General features: G+C 41.9%; 1 protein-coding gene across 1 annotated transcript in view; it reads right to left on the bottom strand.

The window, feature by feature from the left end:
* The window catches only part of LOC126335917 (Down syndrome cell adhesion molecule-like protein Dscam2), a 935,428-nt gene that overhangs the window by 113,916 nt on the left and 807,446 nt on the right, over positions 1–14,066 (bottom strand). Inside the window, exons 18-19 of the mRNA XM_049999390.1 lie at positions 5,853–6,088; positions 4,216–4,453 (exon numbers count right to left, since the gene is read on the bottom strand). Coding sequence (XP_049855347.1) covers positions 4,216–4,453; positions 5,853–6,088 — 474 coding nt within the window. The remainder of the gene's footprint in view (positions 1–4,215; positions 4,454–5,852; positions 6,089–14,066) is intronic.

Below are 14,066 nucleotides of genomic sequence, written 5' to 3'. Positions count from 1 at the left end.
TTTATCTTTCCCCCGTGCAAGGAACCCGACCCGAAAATTTGTAAAAGTGTTTTTAAAACACTCTCTATATACTTAAGTACATGGTTAAACACGTACACGCAAGGCATAGTAGCAAAGTCTAGGCCAGAAGGTATAAAAATAAACAGCTGCTTATGTCCAAGAATGTAGAACTGTTGTGTACACATTTTATGTATGAGTCAGGATTCCATAAAGAAACTCATGAATCTAACTACAAACGACGCTAAACCTCAGAAAGTAAGTGGCAAGTTAGCTCACGCATATACTCACTTCCTTTTCAATTTAAACACATCAGATTTTATTATTATATGTTAACGTTAATAAAAGTCGGGATATTAATTAATGATATTTTCCTCTTCGAACTGGAAAAATCGCCGCCTCGTTTGGTGACTGAGAAATATGTAACAGCATTAAAAATAGTAATTTCTCAGTTGATATCTTCTGCTGCTACAAGGCAGCCACTTGGGGAGCTAGCATCAATGCAGCTGTCAAATGTGGCACTTTCTTGGCCTATAGAGCTTCGCGACTGTTTCTTGTACACTGCGGCTCAATATTCTGCGGAGCAGCTTGCTGCGTCGGACTGCAGTTGTCCCTGAGGGAGGCAAAATGGTGGAATGACGGTCTTTGGACTATCGAAAGGCCTCAGTCCAGGAAATACGTCAACATTTGCCAGTTCTGTCTTTTAACGGAACAATATTTTCTTCCCCGCTGACGCAACAACTGTGTGAATCACATTATCGTAGATTGTACAAAATACGACGGTAGCCACAATTAATTAGATCTTGGGGAAAAAAATGCTAAAACCCTACCTTAGTTAGATTACATTACTTAAGCCTTCATGCCAATAGATTGGCTATCCATATAAGCAAAAGGGATAGCATGTATAAATACTTGAAACTTTAAACCTGCATTTCAATTTACAATAATTTCAAAAGGTAGTGAACGTAGAATTACAGTGAGCTGCTTATTTAGTCTGTTGTAGAGTTCAAAGGTAGCGTAATGCTTGTTGTTTCAAATTTATGATGGACTATCAGTGTAATTTCACTTTAATTATCAAAATCAATATCATTGTAAGAAGATTAATGGGCATAATTAATTAAATTTGTTTCTAGAACGTTTGTACAGGTTTACACAAGCAAAATTAGTTGCAATTTAGATTTAAATAGATGCACTCCAAAAATTCTGTTAAAAGCTTGTGTGTTAACGATTGGATACACATGGGAATATTCAGTGTCAATTAGTGCTACGTGGCAACTGTAAATTCGTCATGATATCCGAGCCAAGGAAGGTTACTCTTCCTGATAACAACATTCAGCGCAGTAATACCATTTATAGAAAGGAATAGATTAAACTACAAGATGCTTATTAATAGAGACGGACAAATACTGGATGTTCAGGCATCTCAGTCAACATTCTTGGCACTGCATGGCATCACCAACAGTCATATTACCCTTAAAAAGCTTTGATTGCTATAGGGAAAAGATATGTGAGACCAGAGGAACACATAATACTAAACCGAACAAACATAAAGGAGCAATATTATGTAAAGTGAATCAACATATACAGTCACTGAGAGGCCGTCAGTCACATTATAGCATTCATGATAGCAGACAGTTATGCTTAACACACGAACTTATTATTCGAAAGTTACACCTGTTATATTCAGAGAACAATATCGACTGATTTTGTGACTAACTACGACGTAAGTTTTGGGTGCCTCAGAACGAACACATGTTCAGTGTGAAATATAGAGCCAACTATTCTAAACTTGATAAACAACGAGAAAGATGCAACTGAGATCTGAATAACCAGAAACAACATCTAACGGCTCAAAATGAACTATATGAGAGGAAAGCAGACAAGATTTACGAGATTAAACTTTCCGAACTTTTGACGTCCGGAAAATCTGTAATTAAGAAAGCAGTTTATATGGATTACCAGAAGAATCTTCCGCTTTCTAATATTTCAACCAATGACAAATATTACGGAAGGCAGGTATTATTTTATTCGTTCAATATACGGGGGCTGTCCAGAAAGTAAGTTACGATTGATCACGAAATGTAGGACACATTGAAAATCGGAAAAGTTTTATTTGTAATAGTTAGCTACGCCTTCCAACTACTTCTCTGCGTAGTCGCCGCTCTGACTTAGACATTTGTCGTAGCGTTGAACCAACTTTCCAATACCCTCATCATAGAAGGCAGCCGCCAGTGCTTTCCGCCAATTCTCTACGCTGTTCTACAGCTCGTTGTCTGTGCCAAAATGTTGTCTTCATAGCCAGTGGGTCATGTGAGCAGAGTTGAAACTCAGAGGGAGACAATTACGGGCCGTACTGTGGGTAATCAAACATTTCCAGTTGAAAACGATGCAGGAGCATCTTCATTGCCCCTACAAAAACCGGCTGAGAATTGTCTCGAAGAAGAAACAGCACGACTGCTATGTAATGTTGGCTGCATAGCTTCAGGCGAAATTTCTTACCACGCTCTCATACTTGGAGGGAGACACTATTTTCTAGACATCTTTATGCGCTCACTGTGAGCTCAGAAATGAGAAGAGCGACGTGATGCTATCTAGGGTCATACTAAAGACACTGCCCAATACAACTGTGCAAAGCTTTATCGGAATTTCATAGTCGTTTCCATTTCGCGACTGATCGTAACTTACTTTCTGGACAGCCCTCGTATATACGCTTTCTCCTAGGAAATCTATATTCTACACGTGCCTTTATACCTAGACTACGATCAGAACGAGTAGTACAGCCATATACAATGCAAACTGGCATTTTTGACCAAAAAACTTCCACTATTCGACTTGCATGGAAGCTGCACGCGATCGTAAAATTCCTGTCATCTGGAAAGCCTACACATGAACGAATTGACAAGCACATTTTTTTTTCTGGGAAATACCGTTTCAGAATCAAATTAAAAATAGTTCCCATCTTCCCGGTTCTGACCAAGGTTTTCGGGAGGAAGCCCTTGGTTGTCAGACGAATGCTGGAACTGGTATTCCCCTTCTAAATGTTCCCGATTGTGAGCCCTCTATCCCATTACCATTTCACTTAGTATATGTCTGAAAAGTCCTTGACTCTTTAATGGGTCATTACTCGAACAGCACTTTCTTTCTTTAGAGGAAGGGAATTAAAATATTTAAAAAAGTAGATGATTTGTACCTGTTGTTCTACATTAGTAGTCAAGTAACTGAATAAAACGTGAAAAGTGAACAGTTGTTCTCCACTGTAGTTTACAGCTTGACAAACACATCACACAAGAAAATTCATTAAACTAATAGCTGTGTTACTATACTCTTTCCTTAGCAGTAGTAAAGTAAGTGTAGTTCATCATCCTGTGCAAGCGGATCTACCGAAAAGATGTATCGAAAGTGAGAATGGTTTTAACAAAATTGTTTTTCTTTAGGAGCTGTGGGAGAATAAGCGGCGTTTGTTCGAATATCCACATTGTAAGGAGCAGTCAATGTGCCTAACGGCATTGCAAAGGTGGGAAGTGGCAGAGCAGGTTTCAGTAGTCCCTTTAACAAAAACTGATAGTATTATTTTCAGACGAGAGCTCGCTGGCGTGTTTCAATAATCCATCACTCGAGGCGTCAGTGGTGAGTCTTCAGTTATTCGCACGAACGCAACACTCAGCACACAAACAGACACACACACACACACACACACACACACACACACACACAACCACATACGCATATATATATACACAAAATTTTAATTTTTTCCAGGATAATGGATAATATTGTCTCTGAAATAAATTAGAGCATTTCCAGTTCCCCAGTTCCGTTGGTCACTAGGTGAATGCCGGAAATGGCAATCTGCTCCCAAAGATTCGCATTTGGGATTTTCTGAGCCGCACTCGCAGCCTACTGAGACATTTATCTGAAAAGAAATAATTTCTACAGCAGCACGACTTGCACTCACGAGATGGGAATCAAATGCGTAAAAAATTTTCGTGATATCGCTCCACTATTTAGATGCCCTAAGAACTTCAGAACACTTGCTCTCACGCAAGATTTAATAATAACTTTTTGATTTTGTGATGAGAGATTTGTTACAAACACTACTTGTAGCCACACAATGTACGGTACTTTTAAAAGAACTACGTAGGTGTATTAATTACCATTACAGATAATAATAAAACTTCTCGTTAAATTAACGAATACTAGAACATTTTGTCTGCTTACCGTCCTCGTCAGTTGAAGCAATGTATTCCTCACTCCGTGGTCCCGCACCAGCCCTGTTGTAGGCTTGCACGACGATATTGTATTCGGTGAACTTGCGCAAATTTGACAAGGTTATTTGCAGATCTGTACCTGGTATTACTTCGTAGGTCTTAAAATGGAAAGGGCCTGTCGAATTTCTCACTCGATAACCGACATGGTACCCAGTGATTTCACCATGTTGCAGATGAATTTCTGGCGGCTGAAATAATAAATTTGAATTCACACGAAGAAATTTAATTTTGCAACATTTTCTGTACATTTAATTTAGACCATAGTTATTATGTGCGCTTGACAGAAAATCTACACTGTGCAACGGAATTGAAGGATCACTTTTTCAAAACCCCGCAATCGTCTCCCGTTGCGACGCTTAAGTTTTAAATTTTGCTCAAAGGTGCCTGCAACTTTCCACTGTAGTGGTGCAATCACAAGAGCCAAAGGTTTTCTGCAACGTCGTGCTGTTGCTCATCGCATTGCAAAACTATCGCTTTCAGTAGTGAAATGTGGGCGAATCTACACCCGAAGGAAAGGAGTGGCTTCAGTGGCGCCATTTATGTCACTCCTTGAAGCCTTTTCGTGTCGATTCTGAAGGGTGGAGCTTGTGAAATGTTTTCATCGGCCACCTGTAAGACAACCGCGTGATCTCAACGCTGGGTGTGCAGTTCTGAGCTCCAACACACAGACGTCAAAAAACAGGCGTTAAATGCGGGTAAGAGGGCATGTGACGACCTTCTCATCGAATGACGTCTCCACGATGGCGTTGGGTAGAATTGTGGTGAAATATGGTGCCAATGTGAGATCATTAACCAGACTTACACCTCACTCGAGCTTCTGAGCAGCGGCCTTTTTTTTCGCATGTGTCGACACACAGCTGTCTGAAGCGTCGTCGTGCCCGTGGGTGACGTCGCAGAGATCTATGCATTTGCACCATTACAGATGAAAGTTGCGGGCACTATTGAGCAAAGCTTCAAACTTCTGCGTCGCAATGGGAGACGATTACCGGGTTTCGAAAAAGGTATCCTTAAATTCTTTTACGCAGTGTACCTTATAAACAAGCGTCCAAATGTCTTCCATTTTTATGTTATCATACCTACTTACATTTTCATGAATCAAAAACAAATGCTCCTAGAAAACACAATACTTGTGACTGAGTAAAAGTGTTAATCCAGAAGCATTGGGCGTAGCTATCTTGAACAGGTTGGTGATAACAAATTGAGTTCGTTAACAGAGGTTTATTATACGAAAAATGTCATGTCAACGTGGTTATTTTTGTTTTTTCATACGATAGTAAATAAATCATCCTAATGAACACGATTGTTCAGTCGCAGAAACGAGAATATGTGTGGTACTTGTATTACCACCGTAATTGTTCTAGGGCAGGTAAACAATAGTGATGACAGAACAAAGAGTGACGAACTGCACTTCCATTGCGTTGGTGAGGCACATAGCGACGATGTGAGTAATAGTTTTGTTATTTTTCTTTTTGGTTTGCGCTGGTCGTGAAATGCTATCTAATGTGGATGGCTCAGACAAAGTCAACCTTATGATTTTTATGACAAAGTTTACAGCTACAGAAATTCATTGTGAAAATATGAGTATACCTTCCAAGTGATAAGCAGGGCCTCCGAATTTCTCACTTTGATTTGTATATCACGAGGTGGCCCACCGGGTACTTCTTCTGTTGTCGTAACAGACACGACGTCACTTGCGTTTGATACACCAACAGAATTTTCTGCAAGTACCCGCAGCTGGTAGCTATGAGCAGGATGAAGCCCAATGACGGAAGCTTTCTTCTGAGTGCCGCTCACTGCTGCGCGTCGACTATTCTCCCAAGAACCTGACGAGAGACAGAGATCTTAAGAATAAAGATACACACTGCTGAAGACAGTATTTTCAAGGCCGGAAGCGACGGAAATTATTACCGACTGCTAATAGGCGATACCGAACATTAATAACTTTTTGTTGCATCGCAAACGAGCACCGCGCTGTTAAAGGCTAATATTGATCAATATGCAGCATGCGTTGTATCAACATTATTTGCTGAAAGAGACTAGTAACGTCACTGCGTTTTAAGGTTTAAGCTGTTGTCGTGGTTGATTCAGTGAAATAACACCTCTTTTTACTTCAAAATCTTATCATCCCTCAGCATTTAAACCGAAGCAAATGTTTTTTACGGTTCTCAACCATACATGGCTATCTGACATGTCAGCCACTCTCCCACTGATTATGAGGTCCAAAGCAAATGTTAACTGACTTGTAGTCTATCAGGAAGATCAGTACTAACTCAATGTTACAGTAATCTGTTATGCAGATATCGTCTTAAGTGAATGGATATACAGCACAGCCAACATTCTTGTTACTTAAGTTCTATTGCTCGACTAATCAGTGTGGAAACTAACTTTAAGCGAAATCACTTTTCGGCAGATAGACAAATGTTAACTGACTTGTAGCCTATCAGGAAGATCAATACTAACTCAATGTTACAGTAATCGGTTATGCAGATATCGTCTTAAGTGAATGGATATACAGCACAGCCAATATTCTTGTTACTTAAGTTCTATTGCACGACTAATCAGTGTGGAAACTAACTTTAAGCGAAATCACTTTTCGGCAGATAGACAATCGATACTTGTAGCATGACTTTTGTCTTTGCTCACAGCACAAGGCCAGCATACTATAAATTTTATTTCGAATGGTGTTAGTGGCAGTGATGTGTGTAATTATGGCTTTGTTTGAGTTAAAAAAGGGTTATACTATTACGTATAAGCTTGGATGGTATATCTTTCTTGTTTCTTACAGAATTCTGCAGCGTTTTGTTCCGAATGCTTGAGGTCTGTCACGGTAATTCTCAGACATTTGCCGTATTCATTCTCACGCTGTTGTGAGCCTTAATATTCATACCTATGCGTGAAGCTTAGTTCTGAAAGGAACATCGAAAAGACAACGCTCCCGCTGTTAGGAAATGGCTGATTAACGATTTGAAGTAGATCGACGAGAGAGTGATACGCATTCAGATTAAGAACGCTGTAAACTGTGTTTGAGTTAAATGTATAGATAACTGCGTTTGTGAAAAATAGTCAAGAACACTAACGGTACAATAAAATTCAAACACAATGATTGATCTGTCTTGTGGCTAGCAACACACAGGTTGAGAAACATAAGAATCCGCCTATGAAAGTAAAAGAGGATGTAGAAATGGCAGCCAGCGTTTGTGAAAGCAAAAAACTAATGCGGAGTGATGAAAATAACTATTCCAAAAATGTAGCAAACAAATACGATGACTGATCTCGAACTGACGAAGGCACCACACTGGGAAAATTAGAGGAAAACTAGCGCAATAGCGAAACCTCTTCTACCCGGCTACAGTCTTCAAAATCTTCGCTGTGCAAGCACAGGATAACAAGAGTATCTTGTTGTAAACAGGCAAGGCAAGTAGCGAAGAAGCTGAGAAACGAAACATCAACAGTGAAACATCAATTCCTGTCTCAGATATCAAGAAACATAATAAGGAAAAGAAGGACCATGAAATCGTGCTAGTCTCTGTATTGCAAGACAGACAATTCCATGGTCTGCAAAAAACAGCTGGGAAGCTAATCATTGTATCCTGGGTGGATGGTTCATCATCCGCACCGAATGTTTAATTAATAATGATGTGAGACAGAGTAGTACGAAAAACAACTAACTGAAAGAAGCCCTAGAGTGTTCTTGATACAATTGCCTCTAGAAGTGGAAATTTAGACCCTAACTCAGCAATCACTTCTTATATGAACGTCGATAAGAGTTTCCACGACACTAACACTCAGTATCTCGGGTGTTATCACATCGTTTAAATTGTAAGTTTTACATACATTATTAAAAACTAACGATGTCTACGTAGCGTTGCTACTGGAAGTAGTACGTTAAGACATTTACAAAAATGCAGGAGAAAACGGACGCGGTTGTGTAATCCTAACAAAGAGAGGTCTGGAAATAAGTCAACTTTAATTTAGGGCAGACGGCCGGGTGACGAAAGGAGTAATAAATGAAATTACTCTCGTAAACAAATATGCTCTAGCCGGATTGAACAAGAAAAGGGCTAGATAAACTTTCTTTCAGAAAAATCTCACCGATTATTTGAGGAACTACCACAAAGGACTGTTACGCGCGTGTGGCTTTAAATGTGTGCTATGAGCCATGAATACCAAGGGTAACACTCCAACCTGTAGGCCCTGAGAGAAGTAACAACTGCTGTCAGTGTACGAGACGTAGTCCAGTAGCTTAACATTCAGATGAATCCTAGCGCCTACATAAGCTCATACGCAACATCCCGACTGGTCAGATTTCATGTTTCGAAAGATATGGACGTAGACGATTATGAAATGACACTACGCAGTATACCGTTATACTGCAGCTCTAATTATAGTCGAAGGATTCTGAAGACAAATCCCTTACGGCAAGAGTTACTGGAAATTAAATACCAGCGTCCTACGACGACGAACGTGTTGAAGAGAACTTTAGAATTGAGTTCTCCAACTAGAAAAGAAAGAAACGATTTTATAGAAATTTCAGTTAATGGGGGAAGAAGGTAGCCAAACCACGTATTGTAAGATTTTCAAAAAGTGAAATCTCTACCATTTAGAGAGAGAACAAAAAATGATGAAGAGAATAATTGTTGGAACATAACAATCAGCAACCATGCAACGACAGGCAACATGCCAGACTTTCCGGTAACAACCTATTAGAAGGCACTCTGCAGTCACTGCCAAGTATGAAACACGAAGATAAATGCATTCTTAAACAGTTGTAAACAGAAATTAATCAACGAAATCAGAAATTCGTTCGCAGAATGTGTGACAGAAGATGCATTGGAATCCATGATCAAAACTTGCCAAGTAATAGTTCAGGCATTGACCGGTTCATTCACGACTCTTAGCATGAAGGTGATGAGTTTTCCGAAACCACGAAACATAAGATCGAAAACAGGAAGCTATACAGGCTACAGACCAGGATTAATATTACTTTTGCCGAAACATCCATCAGCGAGAACAATATGGGATTACTGTCCAATCACGATACTTTGCACAGATTGCAAGAGAATAGTAAAACAGAAATAATAATAATAATAATAATAATAACAGAAAAAATTGTCGCAGTGAGAGTACATAGAGTACTTCATGAAATTACCGGAACAGACCAGAGAGGTACAGTTGCGTTGCAGGCAAATAAATCTAAAATGGGTAAGGAATACTTCGAGATTGCGGTGCAATCGCCAACGAAAATCAACAACAAGAATTTGGTCTCTACAGAATTGTTTTAAAGGACAGTGCGTTTGACAGTGAGCCACGAATTATTGAGAGAAGAGATTTATGACTTCAGTTTCTCGGCATCAATAACACAACTAGACTAACCGGTAAATGCATAAATAATTTCGAGGATCTGACATGTTTTGAGGCATCAAGGGATCACAAATTTAGCGTTGGAGGGCAGCGTGGAGGGTAAAAATCGTAGAGGGAGACCGAGAGATGAGTACACTAAGCAGATTCAAAAGGATGTAGGTTGCAGTAGGTACTGGGAGATGAAGCAGCTTGCACAGGATAGAGTAGCATGGAGAGCTGTATCAAACCAGTCCCAGGACTGAAGACAACAACAACAACAACAAGGGATGATTACCTAACAGAAAGACCTCCAGTGCAAATATGTGTTACACAAGGCTGTCAATTTTCTATGGTTTTATTTGTAATATCCTTAAAGCCATTAATAAGTACATAGCTTGGCCATATTGAAGGTAAAAAGTTTAGGAACATCAACTTTACAGTCAATGCATACGCAGATGGCTTAACCATAATAGTGAAAAATAACGCTGTAGTGATACAAACGAACCAGATTTTGGAAACTTAGTGGCTGGAACGAAGACATCTATTAGTACTGGCAATCATACTTTCCCAGCCACTGATCCCTTCGACGAATGTGACGAAATAAAAATATGAGGCATTCTATTTCGAAATGATTCAGTAAGTTCTTGGATGAGAACGCAAGAAAGTTGAGCAGAAGATAGCAGGAATTTTGATACGCTCTTGTGTCGAATGCGATAACACCCGCGCACTGTCCAAGGCAAGGCATATATCACAGACACTTACCTGAAAAATCAATTTATTGTCGTTATATAAACATGTTTAGGTTGGTTCCTAAACAGAGGGATGCTATTCCGTCTGGCTGGAGAACAGTTAACGCTCCAAACGAAGAAAGAGGGCCGGCCGCTGTGACCGAGTCGTTCTAGGCACTACAGTCTGGAACCGCGCGACCGCTACTGTCGCAGGTTTTAATCCTGCCTCGGGCATGGGTGTGTGTGATGTCCTTAGGTTAGTTAGGTTTAAGTAGTTCTAAGTTCTAGGGGACTGATGACCTCAGAAGTTGAGTCCCATAGTGCTCAGAGCCATTTGAACAATTTTTTTTAAGAAAGGGGAGAGCGGTACTAGACCGTTAAACTTCGAATACAAATCAAGAGCACTCCTTGTGAAAAAGTATACTTTATGCACTCATTGTGGATAGAGAAAAACTCTTCATGGAAGCATGCGACATCCATGGAAAAAGTGAATCACACCGGCCAAAACAAAAACAAAAAAAATATTTCGTCCTCTATTACGTACGTTCAGTAGGTTCTAGAGAAAATAGAAACAGAAAGTAATCACAGGAATTTTATCATCAGATAAACGAGTGACAGCTCTTACTCAGTTTAAAACATTGCTTGTGCGCTGGAAAACTACGTAGGAAAATCTCACTGGTGTCTTGTCTCAGACTTTTTATTTTTTTTAAACGCAACGTCTGAAAGGCAACAGAACAGCAGCCATAACGAGTAAGTTTTGTAGCAAGTACACGGAGTACAAAGGAGACACGCCACAGGAAGGGCGTTGCTTTGAGTGTTGGCCGGAAATGTTACGTAGCCACGCGAGGAATCACGTAAGCTCACGTGTCGAGCCGCGAGGTGCGGCAGTGCGTTGGCGATGTGGCCGTACTCGAGGCCCCACAGGGCGGTGTCCGGAAGCGTCAACGTGGAAGGAACGGCATGGCCTGCCGCACAGTATCGAGGGGGAGGCGGCGTAGCCTGTTGAGAGATTTCGGCACAGACACCTGTCCAGGAGGGACTTCGGTGTGGGTCAGGCCCAGGGCCTGGACTTGTAGTATTCGCTCTGGCTCTGCTCGCGCCCTTACTTAGCTGCATACCTCCCTCCATGTGAATTTGCAGTCACCCGTAGTTTGCTTTCATTCAAGCCATTATCCAATTCTTGCTAGTACAAGCAATCAAAGATTCTAGTTATTCAAGTCTTGCCTTTGTTATATCATCTCCCAAGCGAGTTGCATTATTATTTCAAATTTCCAATTATCCTTCTCCACGTTAGCTGACTGGGCAGGCCTTCTTCAGTCCCTAATGTCACTGAATGTCTAGACTGCCTGCTGGAAGTTGCGCAGGGACTCTATTTTCTGGTGCCAGATATGTTGTGTTGGTAGTGGATTAGCGAGGAGTTTTCACGCCACGATTTATAGGAATAGGTCACCTCTCTTTGGAATATCGAACCTGTTCAGGCCGACGAAGCATAACGACGGAACGGATTTGACAGCCCCTTTTGAGTTACTTGAATAACCGTATGCAGGCCAGCGGCAGAGCCAGGAGCCAGCAGAGTGAAAGAGTTCTTGAAAAGCAGAACACGCCCAAAGAAAGAAGAGGAGGACGGGACTAGCCTAGCAAGAGACGGCGCCTGGGGACGAGGAAGACATCCCGGAAGGCGGCCAGGGACGATGCAGCCTCGGTAGCAGCAGTCACACAGCCCTGAAGTCGAGGAGGACATCTCGGTAAGCGGCGACGGGCGTCGACGGCGCCAGGAGCCTGCGGCCACAGTAGGCAGAGCGGGGTCGCAGACGGCGCACAGAGGCGGTGCATCAGCACAGGTGTAGAGGACAGCAGCGCGAGGTCCCAGACCACGGGGCGAGAGGCAGCCAGCAGTAGAGGCAGCCTCTGCGCGCAGCACGGGGTTGCAGACGACGAGAGGCGGTACATCAATATCGGCGACGACAAACAGCGACCGCAGCGCAGACAGACGCCCGAGACTGCAGATGGCGGCGTGAGACAGCGGAAGGCAGACAGTAGCAGCAGCGCCGCCGACGCCGGATAGTGGCGCAAGGGCAACGCTTCGCAGCAGACGGCACACAAAAGCAACGGCAGCAATAATTCCAGTAGTAATTCCAGTCTTTTAGACAAGCACCCTCAGTCCCAAAATAGACAATTTTTTAGTTTTTCAGCTATGAAAAAATTAATACCACAATCGTTTGACGGTGCCAAGACCACTCTAATTGTGATCTTGCGTCTAAACGTATAGGCATATAGTAGCGTGATACACTTTCGAAACTTGTTAATACTAAAATGGCGGGCTCAGCACATAGCAGGCTATTTAGTCAGAGATTAAGCGCCACTTGGTGAGATGTGCATTGCCATATTAGTAGAAAATTATCGTAATAAAAGGACACACGACTTCTTTGCACGCCAGATGTTTGCAAGTCGGCAAGAACATGGGGAATGTATAGCTCAAAGTGGGGTACCATGCAGCACCATTTCGATGAAGCAGTCGGAGATACCATGCGAGAATAGGAGCCAGAAGGCGGCCTTTCCCTCATTTGGAAATTAAGCCATGCAGTGTTTATCCAAGGAATTTACCATGACAGGATAAAGACAATAGTGTATGTGTGAGATGCGCAGCTAACCTTACAAGAGACAGTAGAGATAGTTTTGACAGAGGAGAGTGTGGTAGCCTGAGCCCGAGAAAAGATGATTTCCCGAGGTGGCGGTGCGGTGCCGCGGACCGAGAAGAAAACCACAAAGTGTTTCACGTGTGGGAAACTAGGCCATAAGACGCGAGAGCTCTTTTCGTGAATCGCTACTGAGAACCAGCATTTGAGGCTGACTGCAGTACAATTTTACTGCCGCCAACTAACATTTCGCGGGAAGACCACAAAGATAAGAGAAGAGAGATTAGGGCCCGTACAGAGGCATATAGGCAGTCATTTTTTCCTCGTTCTGTCTGGGAGTGGAACAGGGAGAGAAGATGCTAGTTGTGGTACGAGGTACCCTCCGCCACGCACCGTATGGTGGATTGCGGAGTATGTATGTAGATGTAGATGTAGAGTGTCGTGCAGATAAAAGAATAAGAAAGGTGGGGCTGGTTGTTGCAAGAAAAGCCAAGGAAACGGACCAGTCACTAGCAGTGAGGTGCTCACAATGTAATTTGCCAAGTCCATGTGTGCATCTGAGGTCTGTAACGTGTTTTGAATTCTAACGAAAAGGTCATTTTGTGAGAGACTGCGCAGAAAGCGTTTGCCATGCACAGAATGCACATAGGATAAGTAAAAGCAAGGAAAACTAAGTAAAAGCGTAAGAAAGCCTTACGCCTTACCTGGTAAGTTATTAACAATCGACTGCGAAAGTAAAAATGAATTTATACAATTGTAGAGTCAGGACGGTATTACTGACTAACTGAGATTTCTCATAGACAGAGATGAGCAGATAAGCCTAGTTACGAGAAGTAGTTTGAGAAATGGTGGAGAGTATAATCCAGCCGAACGTTTTAGGATTTGGGAAATCGCTATTATAGTTTCAAGGAGCGAACGAGAAACAAGGTGTAACTGAGGCATTATTTCCAAATAATTCGGAAAGATGTGGACCTACCATTTGATGGGCTGTGGGGCCGAGACTTTTCCAGAGAACATGGAGTCGTAATCAGTTATGCCACTGGAAGCCTGAGGATCCGCTGGGAATGAATCAGAATGAAGACGGAGCAAGAGTGTGA

The sequence above is a fragment of the Schistocerca gregaria genome, chromosome 2 (assembly GCF_023897955.1).
Source record: "Schistocerca gregaria isolate iqSchGreg1 chromosome 2, iqSchGreg1.2, whole genome shotgun sequence".
Taxonomy (NCBI): Eukaryota; Metazoa; Arthropoda; class Insecta; order Orthoptera; family Acrididae; genus Schistocerca; species Schistocerca gregaria.
This window is presented reverse-complemented; position numbering and strand designations above follow the sequence as displayed.